Source organism: Equus przewalskii, chromosome 31 (genome assembly GCF_037783145.1).
Source record: "Equus przewalskii isolate Varuska chromosome 31, EquPr2, whole genome shotgun sequence".
Lineage (NCBI taxonomy): Eukaryota > Metazoa > Chordata > Mammalia > Perissodactyla > Equidae > Equus > Equus przewalskii.
The window spans coordinates 5,105,056-5,123,358 of NC_091861.1; the positions used below are offsets into that span (position 1 = coordinate 5,105,056).

Below are 18,303 nucleotides of genomic sequence, written 5' to 3' on the forward strand. Positions count from 1 at the left end.
CTGCATTGAACCCAACCTGCCCAGTGGACCCTGATAAGGGCACCTTCTCTCCCACCACCAGGCATGCAGTCCTGTAGGCCTGGAAAGGCCTTACTGCTGAACCAAGGGGGTTCTGTACTGGCTTATCTGACATCCGTCCCCAGGAAACACTGAAACCCATGCTAATACTGGTGCCTCAGGTTCTGTTCCGGTCTCACCCATATGTAGTACTACCAGGAACAAGATTGCTATCCTTTAGGATATGCTCTATATTTAATAGAACTTGGGAGCTAGCATAGACAGTGTTCATAAAGGACAGTTTTATAAAGAAAATGGACTTCAGTAAGGAATGCCAGGAAGATATATACCTAATTATTAGGTGATGATGTCTGTTGCCTTTTTGTTTTAGATTACTAGGTTGTTTATTATGGTGCTTTACCAAATTCTAGGGTGGATCTGGGAGCTAGTATTTCTAGATAGTCCCCTGACTGGGTTATTTGGCTTATTTTCATAGTTCAGGGTATTATTTACCTAGGTCAAAGGTCAGAAGCAGTAGGATATTGAAATTCCTGGGACCAAAGAGAACCCAGCAATGAGGTCCAGAAGACACTAAACGTCAGTATAACAAGCTGAAGTTTTCATATTTATAATAAAATGGCTGCAGAAAAGAAAAACATCTTTTCCCTTGGTCCTGTTGTTTTCCAGGCCAAACAGCATCTCTTTGGTGACAGATGAGTCTGCATCAGCAGATGCACTTCTGGAGTGTTCGCTGTTCAACGACAGATCTATTATTTAGCTCCGCAGTCATAACACATGAGTGAGCTTCAGTCGTAAATGGACCCTTTATTAACAATAAGTACCCAAATCCAAACTGGGTACATCTGAAAGAATTCTAATTTAAGGAGTGCCCACTGCTGCTTTTCTCAAAAATTCCTTCCATGCTATTTTACAGCATCTTTTGCCAGATCTTTTGAAATACAAACGATGAAATAACCACAATTTCAAAAGATAAAACAATCACAATAACCACAAACTAACCACAGTAGTTCTTTTCCCCAGCATTCAGAAAAATCTCCAATTGTCCAAAAATCAGGCAAAGGAGAGAGTGGGCAGAAGTTGGAAGATCTTAGCTTCACCTTGGGTCTAGAAAAATTGGGCACCTTGGGCAAGCACAGAGCCTGCCTCGGCCCTGTTCTGTGTAGTGGGAGGACACTTTGCCTCCCCAGCTCTCTCATATGGGCATAAACGACGAAGAATCCAGTGATTCGGTGGCCTGAACTCCTAGGTCAAAGGCGGCTGAGGGAAAGCCGGGAGAGGAGTGATGGTCTGTGAGATCCCGGGCCATTGGCTCTTACAGCAGCACCATGAGAGAGGGTTCAATGAGACAGTAACTATTATTTATTGAGAATCGACTTTGTGGCAAGTGCTTAGCATGATTATTTGCTTAATAATCATGTAAATCCGTCAAAATTAGGCTTCTAATCCCCACTTTACTGATGAGGAACTATGTTAAAACAATATGTTCATGGTCACACAGCTAGTCAGAGCTGGGGCCTGTCTGACTTCAAAGTTCATGATCTTTGTAGTAGTAAACTCATACCCTCACTGATAATAATGATGATAATAACAAAATTTTATATTATAAATTTTTAAAATATTTTGAAATTATATAATAAAATGTAATTATTATTATTACAATAAAGTAATAATAGCTAATGTTTATTGAGCACTCATTGTGTAGCAGGTACTCTTGTAAGGGCTGTTACAGGCATCTGCCCTTTTAATGATCACAACGACCCTGCTGGGCAGGTGCTGTTCTCAGGACTAGTTTATAGACGGGGCATGCAGGAGGTTAAATGCCCTCAGATGCTCACAGACACACATCAGTCAATGGTACCCACAGAGCTCAAACCCAGGCGGCCTGTCCACAAGGCATGTGCTCCCAAGCTCCAGGCCATACGCCACACGGTCATTGGAAGGATGTGCTGGCAGCGAGTGTTCCTAACATTGGAGAGGTTTCTCCGGGGTTCCTCAGAATCCCACTTCCCACTTCCCTTCAGATCCGAGAATGCCTGTCTCCTAGGATGTGTCTTTAAGCCAGCTCGTCCATTTGAAATAAGTTCCCTAATGCAATGAGCTAAGAGATGGGACCTCTTCTGAACAGGCCGCTCTCAGATTTCCAATTCTTGCTGACAGACCTGCCCTGAAATATGCCTGTCTCCATCCTCACAGCCTGGCCAGCTCTGTCCCCAGCCTGCTAATTGGAATGAAGGACCCTGCTCCCAAAGGCCGCCCAGCCCTGGGCAGTGCTTCATACTGACTCCCTCCAGCTCTGCAGTCCCCTGCTGGGCCCGCCTGGTGACAGAAGCAGTGATGGAGAGCTTTGGGGAATTTTCCTCCTCCTCCCTGTGGTCCTGAAGCGCTCCTTTATTGCATCCATCTCATTACCGTGCTCCATTTTCTGCTCTTGCACATGTTCTCTCACACTTAGCTTTATTGTGCATCCACTTGTCACCTTTCCCAGCCTGGCTTTTAATAGTGTAAATCTTCCCTCTCTGATGGCATCGCTGCTCATTATTTGCTGTCTGGCAGGCACCACATGCGCTCACCCACTGGCCCCTCTGAAAAGCCAGCCACCTACAGTGTAGGGACAGCACCCGCATCTCCTTAAAGGTGGTTCAGTTCTGGCCCAGCCCCAGGGAGAACAGGTTCAAGCGCTGCTGGGTTTGGCAGAAGGGCAGCACTCCTTCTCTGTCTCCAACCCAGGATCCTCCCTGTAGGAAGAGGGGTCAGAGGTCACTGTGTTTCACCTTTGCCAGGCAACTGGCTTTGGACAAGTCACTTAAGTACTCTGAACCTCAATCTCTGTAGCCTGTAGGGATGATGGTAATAATAATTATAATAATATTTCCCTAACAAAGCTGTTGTGGGGACCCAAATGGAAATAAGATATGAGAAAATTCTTTGTAAATACAAAATTTGTAAAACTTGTAAGGAAGTTATGGCGGTGGTGTGGATGGCTGATGGACTGAATGGGTGATTGATTTTGTCAACCAGAGCAGACACTGCTCAAAAATAGGCCCAGAGCGCGCCTCAGCCTCCCAGAGTCTGCCCTACCTGCCCCGAACTCGGCCCTGAATCTCATTGCTCTGGACTTTGTCCAGGTGCATCCAGCCCCATGATCTTTGACTAGGCCATGTAGGATCATTATTGTGGCTTTATGCAAAGGAATTCAATACAATTTTGTTCTGTAACAAACAACTGAACTGTGCTTAGAATCTCTGGGGTCCCTTCCAGTGTGGATCTGTGATTCTGTAATGGAAACTTACGTTTTGATGGAACAATGACTTTGAAAGCTATGTTTAAAAGCTCCCTCTGTAAATTGAGCGATTGCAACCTGCTTGTTTCTCCCTCTACTTCCTGGTACTGGAGTTATTTGAGACCTACACGATCATTATTATTGGGCATATGATAATTCCTAAAAGATTCCTGGAAGCTTTCAGTCACGTGAAATCATCGAGATCTTCCTTCAGAAAAAGTAATTTCAGATCACTTCCAGAAATCTTACTGGAAGTGTTTAAAGCTTCTCCTTTGAGAAAATCCAATTTTAATTTTCTTCTTTATGAACCCTCTTTGCCCATCTTTCCTATCAGGTTAGGCCGGCACACTGAGTAAGTCAAAAGGTGAGAGGGAAGTCATATTTATGGGCTTCAGTGTGTCAGTGGTGGGTTAGCAATAGAATCTTACATTTTATTATAAAGAGGAAAGTGCTGTTTAAATAATGGCTGGAAAAGTACACCCTCATCCCTTGCAGTGTGATTTAGAAATTGGCATTTCATCAAAATGTTTTAGAATGGATTTGTCAGAACGCCCTAAGCATAGAAGGATGTAGAGTGTTGCTGCATTTCTTGGTAGATCAGAAAAGTGAGTGGGTTGAGAAGAATATATATTGAGAAGTACACACTGTTTAAGGTTCCTGTCTTCCCAGTCATCTTACTTAGAATGGTTGGAGAATTTTCCAGACAGGACTAATGTACCATGGGTAGACAGTGTGAGCACCTACATCATGTCTGATCAAGACAGAAACGAAAGGGATAACATAAGGGAAATCACACAGTTAGCTTCTGGATGCTCAGACTGAGTTTACGTGGATTACTTTACAAAAGATGTAAGCAAACCATATATTCTTTAATTTAATTTTTTGGGGGGAAAAGAGGAGAATAATTTGTTCTCTGTCTCTCACCGCTGTGTATATGTATGTTCATGAAACAATTTTTTGCTTTAATTTTTTAAGTTAGGCCTAAGAGAAAGGCTTCTGATGGTCATTAATTTGATGTCGAAAGTCTATTTTCTAGTAGTTGACTTGAAGAATAGGAATTCTTTCTTTCTAGAATAATATTTTATATCTGCACGCTGCTTTACAGTGTGTCTTCATTTCTTCACAACTGTCCTTCAAGGAAGGTGGCACAACGGGGCCATTGTGGGGATGAAGAAACCAAGGCCCACACCTCAGATTACACGGCCACTCAATGGTAGTGACATTTGGATTAGAATCCAGTCTCCTGGCTCCTAGTTCACTGTGGCGCCCATTATACCTGGAACCTGTGAGAAAGGAGAGAGGCTCATTATAAATGACTATACAGTGGACCCTTTTGTTATCCTTCCAGGTTTTTCTCTCAAGACCTGAATCTGATCCAAAAATATATGGGAACCAGGAAAGACTACCTGGTCTCTACTGAGGACAGCACTGTGCTGCTTCTCCCTTCATCCTCGGCTCTCATCAGACGGGGCTGGGATGCCAACTAGTTTTTTGTCTACACTCTGGCTCCCTCTCATATGAGTTGGAGAAAGTCACCTGTGAGGGACAGGATGATCCATATTTCCGTGGCTTCCATCCACCGTGTGGAATCCCAGCATCCCCATCGCTGCCGCTTGCCTCAGTGGGAGAGAGGAAGGATCCTGGACCACAGCTCTTAGTTGCCGCTTGGCTCTGCGGCTTGCCTGCCCTGCCTCAGTGGACGACACCTTTGGCTGTAGAGTCCCTTCTGACTGTCTTGCTTGTTCCACTTTTCCCATCATTCTTCTTTTCAGTGGATTTTGATGAACTTATTTGCCTCTGACTTACCTCGGAGAAAAATTTCCAGGCATGTTTTGGGAACTAAGAATAGATGTGGAAGGCTTAAAGATAATTCTAATACTGCTGGGATTGAGATAAAAATGATGGTAAATGGTATTTCTGGTTAGGTTGATCTGGTTCACCTTGACCAGTTTCTACTGAGCAGATCCTTAAAAATTTGTGAACTTAGACATCAGTTTAAAGAGAGTCAAAATATACAAATATAAAGGAATTGAAAGGCATTACTGGTTAATTTACTCTGCAGCCTCTAACCTTGTAGAGAAAAAACTATTTATTCTCACCAACATGCTTCCCTTGAGAATTTACTGTGGCTGAGACGCGGGCAGGGGAGAGTCATTGTTTCCCATGTGTCTGTTGAGGGCCCTCCTTGTGGGGATCCACAGAGGAGTTTAAACAGAGCTCATGCATGGGAATGATTGCTGGTGTTCTCTTTCTCCCACCCCCTTACCATCATCTGTCATCTTTCTCTGACTGGGGAGGGATCCTTCGAATGGTCAGATTTTTCCCAAGCCCTCCTGAGCCTTATAGTCTGAAGAGAGGCAGCTTGTGGGTCGAGAGACAGGCAGTGAAGAGCCTCCTCAGGTCCATGCTCTGCGACTAGGGCAGACGGGAAATCTGTCTACGGGATCACATGTGGTGGGACGGTGAGCACTCATGGGGGCCACTCCTTGGCAGCCCCCGGTAAGTCTGTGTGGCAGCTGGCCATCGCCTTTGTGTTGATGGAGTGTCTGTACAGTTCACAACAAGCCTCTGCCTCTCTCCCTCATGTCTCACAAATCCTTTCTCCCTCCATCTCATCACGCCAGGCGGGAGGAAGTGTTGAAATGATTAATGAGCAGGACACAAAGACAACTGGTGCCCAGAGCAACAGCTGTCTCGCACCACACGCTGAGTAATCAGATACATGAGGCAAAGTGGGGTCTCCACCAGGGAGAACTTTGGTAGAGGAAGTGCTAATCTACTCTTGGGAACACTGGGGTGTCAGGCCCCCTTCCCCACTCTGTCTGTGCCTTTAAGCTTTTTAGGTCCATTTCCCCCCAGTTCTGCTGTTGGGAGTGAAGTTGTGACTATCTCCTTGACCCTGAAAGCTGGGAGAAGGCTGTGTGTGTGGGCACCACCACGGACCCTCTGCTCCACCCAGAGCAGCAGAGAAAGGAAGGGTTGAAGTCGATGTTGCCAAGAACCTACCCATGTTTGCATTAAAGCAACTTCTGGCAAGAGGTCCGAGGGCCGTTCTTGATCACAAGTGGTATCTCCTGAGCGCTTTAATTACAGAGAATTAAGCAGGAAGTGGAGTGCTGGACTAAAGGAATAATGACACAAAGGAAGTGAAGCAGAAAAACTTAATTTCCTTCCTTTAAGAGGAAAAGAATATCCATTTATTTAAATGAATTGCAAAAAAAAAAAAAAAAAAAAGAATGAAGTGTGGCATTTCCCCCGGCCTAGAGTTCAATGGGTTTTTGAAGGGCTGTGTATCTCCTGGGCCAGACCATTGCCTAGGATCTTCAGTCCATCCGCAGAAATCGCACGGCAGGCTAGGAACCTCATTAAGATGCAGGAGCATCTCCCAGACGAATGACTCAGTAAGGCAGCCCCCCTCCTGCTTCTCCTGCAGGCCCTTGCCTGGCTTAGCTCATATTTTACATGCAGCACCTCTAGTTACCCAGAAATTGCATGCGAAATTGTGAAATAGAAAAGCAGTGGGCCATGTGGCTCCATCAGTTCTGCCTGGCGTTGCGTCATCCTTGACTTGTACTGTTCCAAGGCTGGGCTAGAGGCTTTGCTACAGAAAGCCCGGAGGCCCCAGACACCCACCAAAAGTTGCAATTTGAATATGTGCTCCTAGTATACCTGTTGTGCAACTGGGGCAAGAGAAATGGATGGAACTGAAATAAGATTGGAGAAATTCACAGTGAACAGCAAAAGTGCCACAGTGGAATGTAGACAGACATTGTGGTTATTGTCATGTATTCAGTGACTGTGGGACTTGATGTTTTACTAACAGGAGCCTTGTAGGGCCCAGTGCTTAATACCCAGCTCTGTCTTCAGTGATCCCCTATGGCATCCTGTTTGTGAGCCATGGTACCCAAAGTGCAGGACAAGGGGTTCTAAAACCTTGTCATTGACACTGTGATTGGGAAATGCTAGGATATCGTGATTCAGAGGGAGGCAAGTCCGGGGACAAGGAGGACGAGAAACAGGAATCCATCACCAACTCTGTGCTCGGGACTTCACATGTCAGTTCATTTCATTCTCACACAGTTCCATGAAATAGGCATTGTTCATCTTATACAGGGTAGCAAACTGGGAGTTGGAGAACTTCGACTACGTATGGGAGGCAGCAGTTGGCATAATGGAAAAACCATGGCCTTTGAAGGCAGACAGAGGTGGGATCAGAGACCAGCCTTACCACCCACAGCTTTCAGCAATTTGGGGCAAGTTATGTAACATCTGTTTTCTCATCTGTAGAATCTGGACGAGTATGCCCATGCACTGGCTTGTTGGGAGGATTAAATAAGATACTGTAGGTAACAGCACAGCCCTAGCACACAATAGACCCTTGGGAAATGGCAAGTGCTGTTGTATGACCTCACAGTGGGAGAATGAGATCTGGACCCCGAGTGGTCCACCTCATCCCAACCTCGTGCCCCCTCCGTGGCCCCCAGCCTCTGGCTCCACCCCTGAGTACCGTTCTTAAGTGATGAGAACAAGCACAGCCAGACACAGCACAGGACATCTGATGAGCCCAGCACCCTAGGGATTCTTTACATTTCAGCTCTGTACATTGCAAATTAGTTCCTCCACGCTCAGCAGACAGGGCCGGTAGGCAGGAGGACGACATCGCTCCATCGTGCACAATGTAGATGATTCTTTGAGCATTTCTGTAGGTTTGAAATATTTTATTTAAAAATTTACAACGCCTGTCTCCAAAATTGCATGACTGAGATTTCATCAGACCTGATAATTGATGAGATGAAGAGGGCAAGACACAGAAAAGAGTTTAAAAATAACCCTATGCATAGCTTCAGAATTTGCCACATTATATTACAAAAATTGTATGTCTCTGGGTCTGTCTTCCCTGCTACTTTATGTAGTACCATCTTTGTATCCCCAGTGCCTGGTCCATTTGGACTGAACTAGCAACATACTAACACAGAGCTGGTAAGGGAGCAAAGGCTGTCCATTTCCCCAGGACTTGAGTCTGCAGAGCTGTGTGTGGCTTCAGCTTGACTTCCTCTCACCTTAGGACCCCGGGGCAGACAGTCTATTTCCATAAGTACCCGACTCGGCCATGTGGGTGGAGCTTGGCTGGCTCTGAGCACTAGAAATGTCCATGTCCAATTACTCAGGAGGTGGACTGGGGAGGCGCTGCCTCCTGTTTCCCACCGAGATGCGCTTTCATTCCCTGAAATGACAACTTCTATGCGCTCACTTAATGGGATCCCAAATAACATGTTTCAAACAAATCTTTTATCACCGTTGCCCCTTGGAACACATTTCAAATGCTGGCCATTAAAAACAGACCATTTCGCAGGACTTTAATGATGACACTAATAACTGTGGATTTTTGTCTCCAAGAGTCTTGATGAGCAGAAGCGAGGAGTAAATTACAGAGCTAACTTTTATGTCCACGGTTTATTGATCTGTGAGCTTCAAGGGAACTACACCAGCCCCAAAAGCTTGGCAGTCCAGATTACCTTTTCATCTGTGTAATTGGGCCACCAGGGTACCATTAATTTTTAATTTATATTAATAGGAAGACAAAGAACATGACGTGCCATTTCTGTAATAAAGTCATGAACGTGTCAAAATATTCTACCTGATAATTATAAATATATCAGTTTTCCCAAGATCCATTGAGGAGTATGTTGCTCATTCATTGTGTTTTTCATCCTAATTTATCAAGAGAAGGTTCCAGATTGCCACGTACACTTAGATCTCCAGAGTGCAGGAGGGTGCTCCATCATAGGGTATCCGACTGTCTTAATCAACGTCCTTTCCTGCCTCTGTTTCTTAACAGGTAAAAGTCATGCTTCGCATTTGTTCCACGCTGGCTCGCGATACATCAGAATCCAGCTCTTTCTTAAAGGTGGACCCCCGGAAGAAGCAGATCACCTTGTATGACCCCCTGACGTGTGGAGGTCAAAATGCCTTCCAAAAGAGAGGCAACCAGGTGCCTCCTAAGATGTTTGCCTTCGATGCAGTTTTTCCCCAAGATGCTTCTCAGGTGGGTAGAAACCCTGCTCGGGCCCAGATGGTGCTGATTTGTTTTGAGAAGTTTTACTCATTCACCAGGACCTAGGAGCTGGGCAGGTGTCTTCCAGAGCACTCTGATGGACCAGTTCCTCCACCTACACAACTTTTAGAAGCCAATTTGAGCTCTATTAAATAGTTTAGCCCTTTTGAGTTACTGGTGCCATCCCCTGGGCAGGATCATTGTGCCAGGATTTCAAGAAAATGTGTCCTTAGGAGAAAGAAGAGCAAGCCAGTCAGGGGATGGCATACAGAAACAAGAAGATAGCAGGCAGAATTGGAAGTTTCAGGACTGCTCATCGAGGTGCTGGTGACTGGTCCATTAGGACCCCACTGCTGCCTGGGCTCCTGGATGTGAGTGTGTAAGACGGGAGATATTTCAGGGAGCTGGAGTAGAATTAGGCCAGACCCTGGGGCCCTATATAAGCACACTGAGCCGGAGGGCAGGTCTGTAGGCCTAGCGAGGAGCTGGAGTGCTAGGCAGGGAAACTGACATGCAGTCCTGTGGCCTGGATCAGTGGAGTGGAGGGGGAGGAAGAGAGGGAGCTGTTGCTGCATTACAAACCATCCTAAAATTTAGTGGCTTAAACCAATAAGCATTTATTATTGCTCCCGAGTCTACGGGTCAGCTGAGCATACTTCTGCTCCTAGCTTGGCTCACTCCTGTCTCTGTGGTCAGCTCTGGGTTGGGCAGGTAGCTCTGCCAATCTTGGCTGGATGCTGTCACATGTTTAGGCATTGGCCAGCTAGTGTAGAGTGGCCGTGGCCGGGTCACCTGGTTTCTCTTGCACATTGTCTCTCATCGCCCAGCAGGCTGGCTTGGGCTTGCTCTCATCGCGGTGGTAAGCACCCAAGCATGCAGCCTCTTGAGGCCTAGGCATGGAATGACACAACATCCCTTCTGCTGTGTTCTGTTGGCCCAGACTTGAGGGGTGGGAAGAGACTCTGCCTCTTGACTGGAGGAACGGCAAAGGCACATTGCAAGGGGCACGCACACAGGGCGGCGGGGGGTGGGGGGGCTATCAGTATAATTTGGAGGCTTCTTGGGAGCCCATGTTGCCAAGATTCCTGAACCAAAGCTGCTGAGTCAATCCCAGTAAGAGCAGATGTCTCCTAGAAGATTCAGTTGCAGCATCTGGCAGAGTCTGCAATGAATGGGTGCAACTGAGTCTTCTAGGAGACATCTATAATCCAGGTTATAGGGACACAGTTGCCTGCATTTTGGCATCAGACATCTGCACTTTCCTGACTAATTTCCTGCACCTCCTAAAAAGTGTTTTATACAAAACAGTGTGGGCTATCTGATAGCCTATGGCAGAACCTGAGGACAAGAGTGCTGATAGCTAATTTGTAGCTCCTGTTAATTTCCTCCACATTGCATCTGGGTGTAGGAAGCAGTGATGGTCACTCAGGCTCCTGTATTACACCCTAGGCACAGCGTATATACATAGGCTCCATTCATTAACAACCTGAGCCTATGGTTTCCCCAAACAGTCTTACCATGGGAAGACCAAGTACTTTATAAATAAGTTCTATGGTTTCTCTCATTCGTTGTGTGTTGTACCATCCAATGGGCTCACAAATCTAAACCTGACATTGGGTCTAATAAATTGCCTACAAATAACTTAATTAGCACAGTTAAAACTTTTCAAAAGCAAATCTCCCTAAGTTGTGAGAATTCCAAAGCAAACTCTAAATTAAGCATGGAGTATTAATAAGTTTTAGATTTATTCCAGAAAAAGGAGCTATTTTTATTGCTAGTCTTTGCTTACATTTCACTCTAGGTTCTAGAGCTCATATGCTTAGTATTACAGTTGCACTTGCTTCAGAGTCCTTTACTTTTGTTAAAACTCCCAATATTATAATAAATTGTTTTTATATAAATTTGTAGTTTTCAAAAAATTTTATATAGATTAACCCATATGACTCTTCCTAGAATTCTGTGGTGTAGGAAAGGTAGGTATTGCTATTTTCCCATTCCAGACAAGGAAACTGAGACTCAGAGATTAAGTCTCTTGTTCATAGTCCTTTTCCTGAGCAGACATGCTTCCTGGGTTCTTCCCCTTGCCTCCCTGTGTCCTGCTCAGTGTCGTATTGCATCTTTGGCCTTTTGCCATTTTATCCATTGTTTACCAGCAGTGTGTCCTTGGGCAAGTCACTCTACCTCTCTGGGCCCCAGTGTCTTCATCTGTAAAACGAAGACAGGACCAAAATGTACCTCATCAGCTGTTGTGGTTCACTGAGTTGATGATACGCGTGAGGTGCTTAGAATAGAGCCAGAGCATAGTGAGCACTCAATAAATGGGAGTGGTTTTTACTATTGCATCATCATTGTCGATAGTAATATCCTGCTGCTGGCCATGGCCAGCCTCAGCGCCCACGGGGTAAGTACCCTTTGAGCCCCCAAAGCAGGAAAGTGTGCAGAGTGGGCCTCTGCTCTCAGGGCCTTGCTGTGGCCTGTGGAGCAGCAGCCACCACAGGGGCCCCAGGCAGTTACAAATTTTGCTTTTTCTCAGTCTCGAAGGACATCAGCTTCCTGAAGCTAAGCAATGACGGGAACAGCGCCTGCTCCTCGCTGCCTCTGTGAGCCATCCTCAGTCCCTTTGAGTGGCCTCGGCAGTCATCAGCTGCCCGCTGCTGGAGCAGACCTCTCAGTCTGGCCTTGGGCAGGTGTCTTAGTCCCATTGGACTGTCATAACAAAACAGCACAGACTGCATGGCTTACAAACAACGGAAATTTATTTCTCACAGTGTTGAAGGCTGGGAAGTGCAAGATCAAGGTGCTGGCAGAGTTGGTGTCTGGTGGGAGCCCTCCTGCTGGTCACAGACAGCTGTCTTCTCACTGTGTCCTCATCTGGTGAAAGGGGCAAGAGCACTCTCTGGAGCCTCTTTTTTTTTTCGGGGAAGATTAGCCCTGAGCTAACATCTGCTGCCAATCCTCCTCTTTTTGCTGAGGAAGACTGGCCCTGAGCTAACATCCGTGCCCATCTTCCTCTACTTAATATGTGGGACGCCTACCACAGCATGGCGTGCCAAGCAGTGCCATGTCCACACCCGGGATCCGAACCGGCAAACCCCAGGCCACTGAAGTGAAACGTGCACACTTAATTGCTGCACCACCAGGCAGGCCCCTCTGGAGCCTCTTTTATACGAGCACTAATCCCATCATGAAGGCTCCACTCTCATGACCTACTCACCTCCCAAGGCCCCACCTCGAGTCCCATGACTTTGGATGTTAGGTTTCAACACATGAATTTGGGGGGGACACAAACATTCAGTTGTTCCCAGTAAGGGTGGTGGGGAAGACTCAGACCTGGGGGTAAGCAGAGGCTTCCTGCCGAACTAGCCCTGCCCACGGGATCTGCGGCTGCCTGCTTCTCTAGGTCCAAGGGGAAAGGCAGCAAGGGGCCACTGTCGGCTCCTGACAAACAGCAGACGGACGGGCCGCTGACCACTCTCTTCTCCGTGGACACTGAACAGGCACTCTGCCCTGTGAGGCCTCTGCTGTGTCTCCTCTGTCATCCGACCTTTGCACAGGCGATTTGGTGATGGCAGGTTGGTCCACACACAACCAGTTATCTCCCTACTGATCTTGAACCTAACACAATTTATTTTATGGATGGCTCAGGACAGGCTCTCAGCCTCCCAAACCCATCTCACTTTACGTCCAAAGAGGGCAGAGCTCATTGAGCAATAATTTCTTCCGCTCTGCAGAGGTGCCTCTGGCAAATTCCATCAAGACTTTGCCATCACGGTACTGCCTCGGTCTCAGGGTTTAGCACCAGGCTCTCACTGCCTAGGCCCTGGGGGTGCGACAGATCTTTGGTCCCCACAGCAGCCTTGTCCTGCCATTCCCTTCTCCCAGGAGGAGCCCCTAGCAGAGTTGCTGAGGTGACCACCGGAACAACTGACAATTGTTGGGGATGCGGTTTTTCAGTGTTGGTTTGGGAGAGAAATATCCGAATACTTAGGTTCGTTGTGCTGCTGCAGCCTGGAGTGAATAACGGCACTCATTGCCGAGGCTGCGGGTCGCGGAGTCCCACGGGAGGCCTGTTGCTCTGACAGCTGCAGAGCTGCAGCATTTGCATGGCTTCTGGATGCGTCCAGGAGATCTGAGACAGGAACGGCACACAGTGAATCATCTTGTCCTCCCGCTGCTGTGAAAATCTCAGATGCTAACCAGAGAGAGATTTCCCAGATCTTCAAGTTGGTCCACAAAATTTACAGAGTTCTTATTGTTGGCAGAGTGCTGTATTATTGGGTGTTAATGGGGAAAAACCAAAAGCCATCAAGAACCTGATCCCTGTCTAAGGATTTAATAGTCAAGTTGGAGAGGAGACACCCATTATGACCTGGTGACAAATGGCGATTGATACTGTATACGTTGAATGTATCTGCAGAGAAAGAAAGAAAAGGCTGGTTTTGAAAAGAGGTGGATGTAGATTGAGAAGGAGGAAGGAAATTGGGAGAGAAAGCAGACATAGATCACGAACCTCCTGCTCATGTTAGAACTACAATGTTTCTCAAGGTCATTTCCTGAAATGGCATATCATCTTTATCCCTCTACTAAGCCTGGCTCATTTCATGAGCACTGCGTGTATGTGTGTGTGCACGCACGTGTGTGTATGTGTGTGTGTGTGTGAAGGAAAGATCTGGTTAGCAGAGGGCAAGTGGAAAGTTTAAATGCGTTGTCTGGGAGGCCAGTAGGGCAGATCAGGGAAGGGCGTGAGGTCCATGGAAGCACCCTGTGTTCCCGTTCCAGCCTATTCCCGCCTGGTCTGCAGAGACAGCAGCTGAAGTGGACCACAGATGAGCAGAAGGCTGGTTTGCAGTTAACATCTGTAGCACTCAGTCTTGCAAGGGGTGGGGGATACCGGAGGGTTCTGAGCACCCCCAGAACTCGGTTAGAGGCTGACCCATCTGGGAATACGATGACTCTGGGATCTGAGCCCCAGGAAAGCAGGGTGGAATTCCCCTTGTTCATGGTCCACTCTCTGCTTGTGTCTCCTCTTGTGTCTGCCAGGCTGAAGTGTGTGCTGGGACTGTGGCAGAGGTGATCCAGTCTGTGGTCAACGGGGCAGACGGCTGCGTGTTCTGTTTCGGCCACGCCAAGCTAGGTCAGTGAGAGCTTCATTTTTTCCTGCTCCTCTTTGGATTCTCATTTCACCCTCTCCAATCTTCTGTATTGGCCCCAGAGTCCTCAGATGAAAGGAAAGGTCGTTTCCCTTAGGCGCTGAATTGAATAATCATGAATAACTATTTCTGCTTTTGAAATGGAGATGTTCATCCTGGGAGCATACCCAATCATCTAGGAAAGCCCTGGAGTCCAAGAGATGGACAAAGGAGGAGCAGAGTTGTTACCCTGTGGTCCTGGTCAGGGTCACGCCCAGAAAGCCCGCATGAAAATGTACATTTCCTGGCAGGGGCTGTGGGAAGCAGCGAGGGCCCCTGGACCCCTCCAGAGGCCTCATGTTGGTGGATGGAGCCGACGTAAGAGCCAGAGGAGCGGTCTCCCAGGCAAACCCAGGACCCTGTTAGGACGCATCTGGGGAAATCAGGCTGACAACCACCGCGCTTCCCAACATCCTGCTATCTGGAATATGCTGTGCCTAAGCACCTGGGAAGGGAGGCAGCAGAACACCCCGACAAGGGTTTGGAGGATCGAATCCCCCCTAAAGTGCCTTCCTAACCCTGACCTGTGGCCATCTGCTCACCAGGTCTTACCTTCCATGCTTGATAAGTTAGTAATTTGGGGAGCTCCAAAGAGTGTCCCTTGGCAGAGATTCCAGCAGAGCCCCCTTACACATGATGGAGGCAATTCTGTGCCAGGACAGAAGGCCCATTTCATCTTGCTCCTGCTTCGCTCGTCTTGATTTCTGATCAAAGCAGTAATCCAGATTTTAATGGAGTTCGCTCATACTATAAAAATATACACAGCGTTTAACTTGAGAGGCGCTGTAAAGTGTGAGTCTGTGCACTTAATCTGTGGGGTGATGATAAAAAGAACCGTGATGGCGATGAAAGATCCCTGCCTTCTGCTACACGTAAAATGACGAGGAAACTGAGAGCTGGTGGTACTTGGGATCCTCCTCCAGGTAAAGTGTGGTTTAATCTTGTCATTAGTCTGTGCTCTTGCATCTTTATTACAGCCGCTTAATCAGCAGGACTCGGAAATGTTTCTTGTTGTTGTTGTCAAATTCTCCATATTTCTCTCACGTTTTTATTTCCTTTCTTCCGCATCCTTGGCATCTGTTCTTGAGACACTGGAGAATGATTCCCGACCCTCAGTCTACTTTTCTTTATTCCCTGGCCCCCGCAGGAAAATCCTACACCATGATCGGGAGGGACGATTCCATGCAGAACCTTGGCATCATCCCCTGTGCTATCTCTTGGCTCTTCAAGCTCATAAATGAACGGAAAGAGAAGACCGGAGCCCGTTTCTCAGTGCGCATCTCAGCTGTGGAAGTGTGGGGCAAGGAAGAGAACCTGCGGGACCTGCTGTCCGAGGTGGCCACGGGCAGCCTGCAGGATGGCCAGTCCCCCGGCGTGTACCTGTGCGAGGACCCCATCTGTGGCACACAGGTGATTGGTTCTGGAGCTTGGCTGGCTCCAAGGTGGCTCTTCCCCACCTCGGAGGCTGGGGCACTTCCCCCTGTGACTCACTCCACATGTAAACTGGGGAGGCTCACAAGTGTTTACTTTGAAGTGACCTGGAACTTTATGGCCTGCAGCTGTGGGGCCATCTGCTCACCCAACCTAAATATTTGTACCTTGACTCTAATTGACAATGAGCAGGAACCACAATTGTTGTAGTATTTGGGGGAAATCGAATTCACTTTCTTTATGCCCCTTTCCAAAAAAAAGTACAACCTTTCTTTTGTTTAACAATAAGCCAAAATATTTACTGCTCCACACAAATAGCTACAGCCATTCTCGGGGCTGTTTATGGCTCTATAAACTGTGTTTCTGGCACTGGCTTGCGGCCAGATTAGTAGTGCTGTAGGAAAAAACTAATAACCACTTTCTAATTAGAACCATGATATAATTGCTAGAACTATGGAAGCCAAGAGAAGCTCCAGTTCGCATTTTCAGGATGTCATGCCTGTTACAAGCGTTTCTCCCTTGCTCTTTGACAGTAGATGGAGGGCTGACTCGGGAGCTCATATCCAGAATAATCTGGATAATAATATTCTGGGTAATAATCCAGAATAATTAATTCTTCCAGTCTCTGGCAGGAGGCTTTATTTTTACTTTTATTTTTTAGATAGGTGTTCATTTTGATAAGCACCTGCCTCATCCTGAGTGTGAGTGTGTTCATAGGTGAGGACCCCTCTGTTACCATGCTCTTCCCTGCTCACAGCATCTCTGATCCTTCCATTCCCACTGTGAATCCTCCGTTCCAAAGCTCCTCACCAATCGCAAGGCCCTGTGTGACCTGTCCCCTGCCTACTTCCCACTCCCCTTCAATTGCATCTGGGTCCCCAAAGAAAGCAGTGCCCCTCCGACTTCAGTGTGTGTATGAATCACTGGGGATCTTGTTAAAATGCAGATTCTCGTTCAGTAGGTCTGGGGTGGAACCCCTGATTGTGCATTTCTAACAAGCTTCCCAATGATTGACATAGTAGCAAGGCTCTAAGGCACTCACCATCCTCTGCCTTACCTCTGGGCCTTTGCACATTCTGTTCTCTGTGCATGGAACACTTCCCTTCCCTCTTGCTCTTCATCTGGCTAACTCCTTGTTCTTTGGGTATCAGCCAGATGTCACTTCTTCCAGGAAGCCATCTTGGATGTTTCTTCTGATTGTCAGTTGTGATTGCCTAGTTAGTTCTCTGCAACACTCAAAGGGTGGGTACCATGTCTGATTAAAATTGGCTGCTCATAGTTTTAACAGATGCATTAGATACTATTTGGATGTGGAATCTAATTAGAATGCAAACTAATTGGTCATGAAAACCTTAATCTGGTGGTTCTGAAGCGTTAGTCTTCATCAGACTCACTTGGAGGACTTGTTAAAACACAGGTTGCTGGGCTCCCCATCTAGAATTTCTGATTCAGTAGGCCTGGGAGAGAGCCCTAAGATGTGTAGTTCTAGTCTGTTCCCAGGTGATGCTGGTGCTGCTGGTCCGGGGGCCGCACTTTGAGAACCACTGTTCTGAAGCATAAGACTTGCTCAGACGGTATCTACACAGCACCTGTGATGGAAATCAGTGTCACCCTACCCACCGCTCCCACTCTGAGCATCACCTGGACATTCAAATATGCTAGAACCTCCACTCACTTTTGTAGCTGCATTAATGAAGTTCCACTTAGGTGAAAGATCTGGCTAAGTGAAAGCTAAGAAGAAGAGGAAGAGACCAACATCGTCTTTATTTTAACTTTTCTTGTCGAAAAATCTTAAAAAGTCTTTGGTTTATTTTTCTGCCGTAGTAAGTACAAAACAGTGAACACAACAGAATCTCTCTTTGAAATTTGAGGATTTTGATGGTCTTGGGTTCCAAATATTGGCTCTCACAGTTCAGAATTATAAGTATAGTTAGAGTAGAAAACTGTCAGAATATATACCGACCCTATTTGAATCATTTCTTTGAATAAATCAGAAATATGAGTTTCCTTTTCTCGTGAAAAAGACGAGTGCTGGTCAGACTCTGATAGCATTGGTCTGATAAGGCTTGACTGTAATTGCCAAGGGGTCTCATAGGATCCAGACACATTGCCCATGACGCTTTCTTTAGTCAGTTAATGAGTATGCCATGAACATGAATTAGGAACTGAAGATAAAAATTGATATCCTGTAAATAATACGGATGAGACACTCAGGCGTCTTGGGTGTTTTCATGTGTCTTTTACATTTACTTCTTATTTATAACTATACTAGCAAAAGTGGCCTAAATTTGGCTTTGGTTAAAGAGCTGGATAAATTGAGTTCAGTTAAA

The 18,303-nt window shown here is 46.7% G+C and overlaps 1 protein-coding gene across 3 annotated transcripts in view; it reads left to right on the forward strand.

Annotated features, from left to right (window-relative positions):
• KIF26B (kinesin family member 26B) overlaps positions 1-18,303 on the forward strand; it is a 442,768-nt gene that overhangs the window by 343,855 nt on the left and 80,610 nt on the right. For all 3 annotated transcript variants that reach the window (XM_070602597.1, XM_070602599.1, XM_070602600.1), the window contains 3 exons: positions 9,138-9,344; positions 14,394-14,487; positions 15,690-15,952. In XM_070602597.1, the coding sequence (XP_070458698.1) occupies positions 9,138-9,344; positions 14,394-14,487; positions 15,690-15,952 (564 nt within the window). The remainder of the gene's footprint in view (positions 1-9,137; positions 9,345-14,393; positions 14,488-15,689; positions 15,953-18,303) is intronic.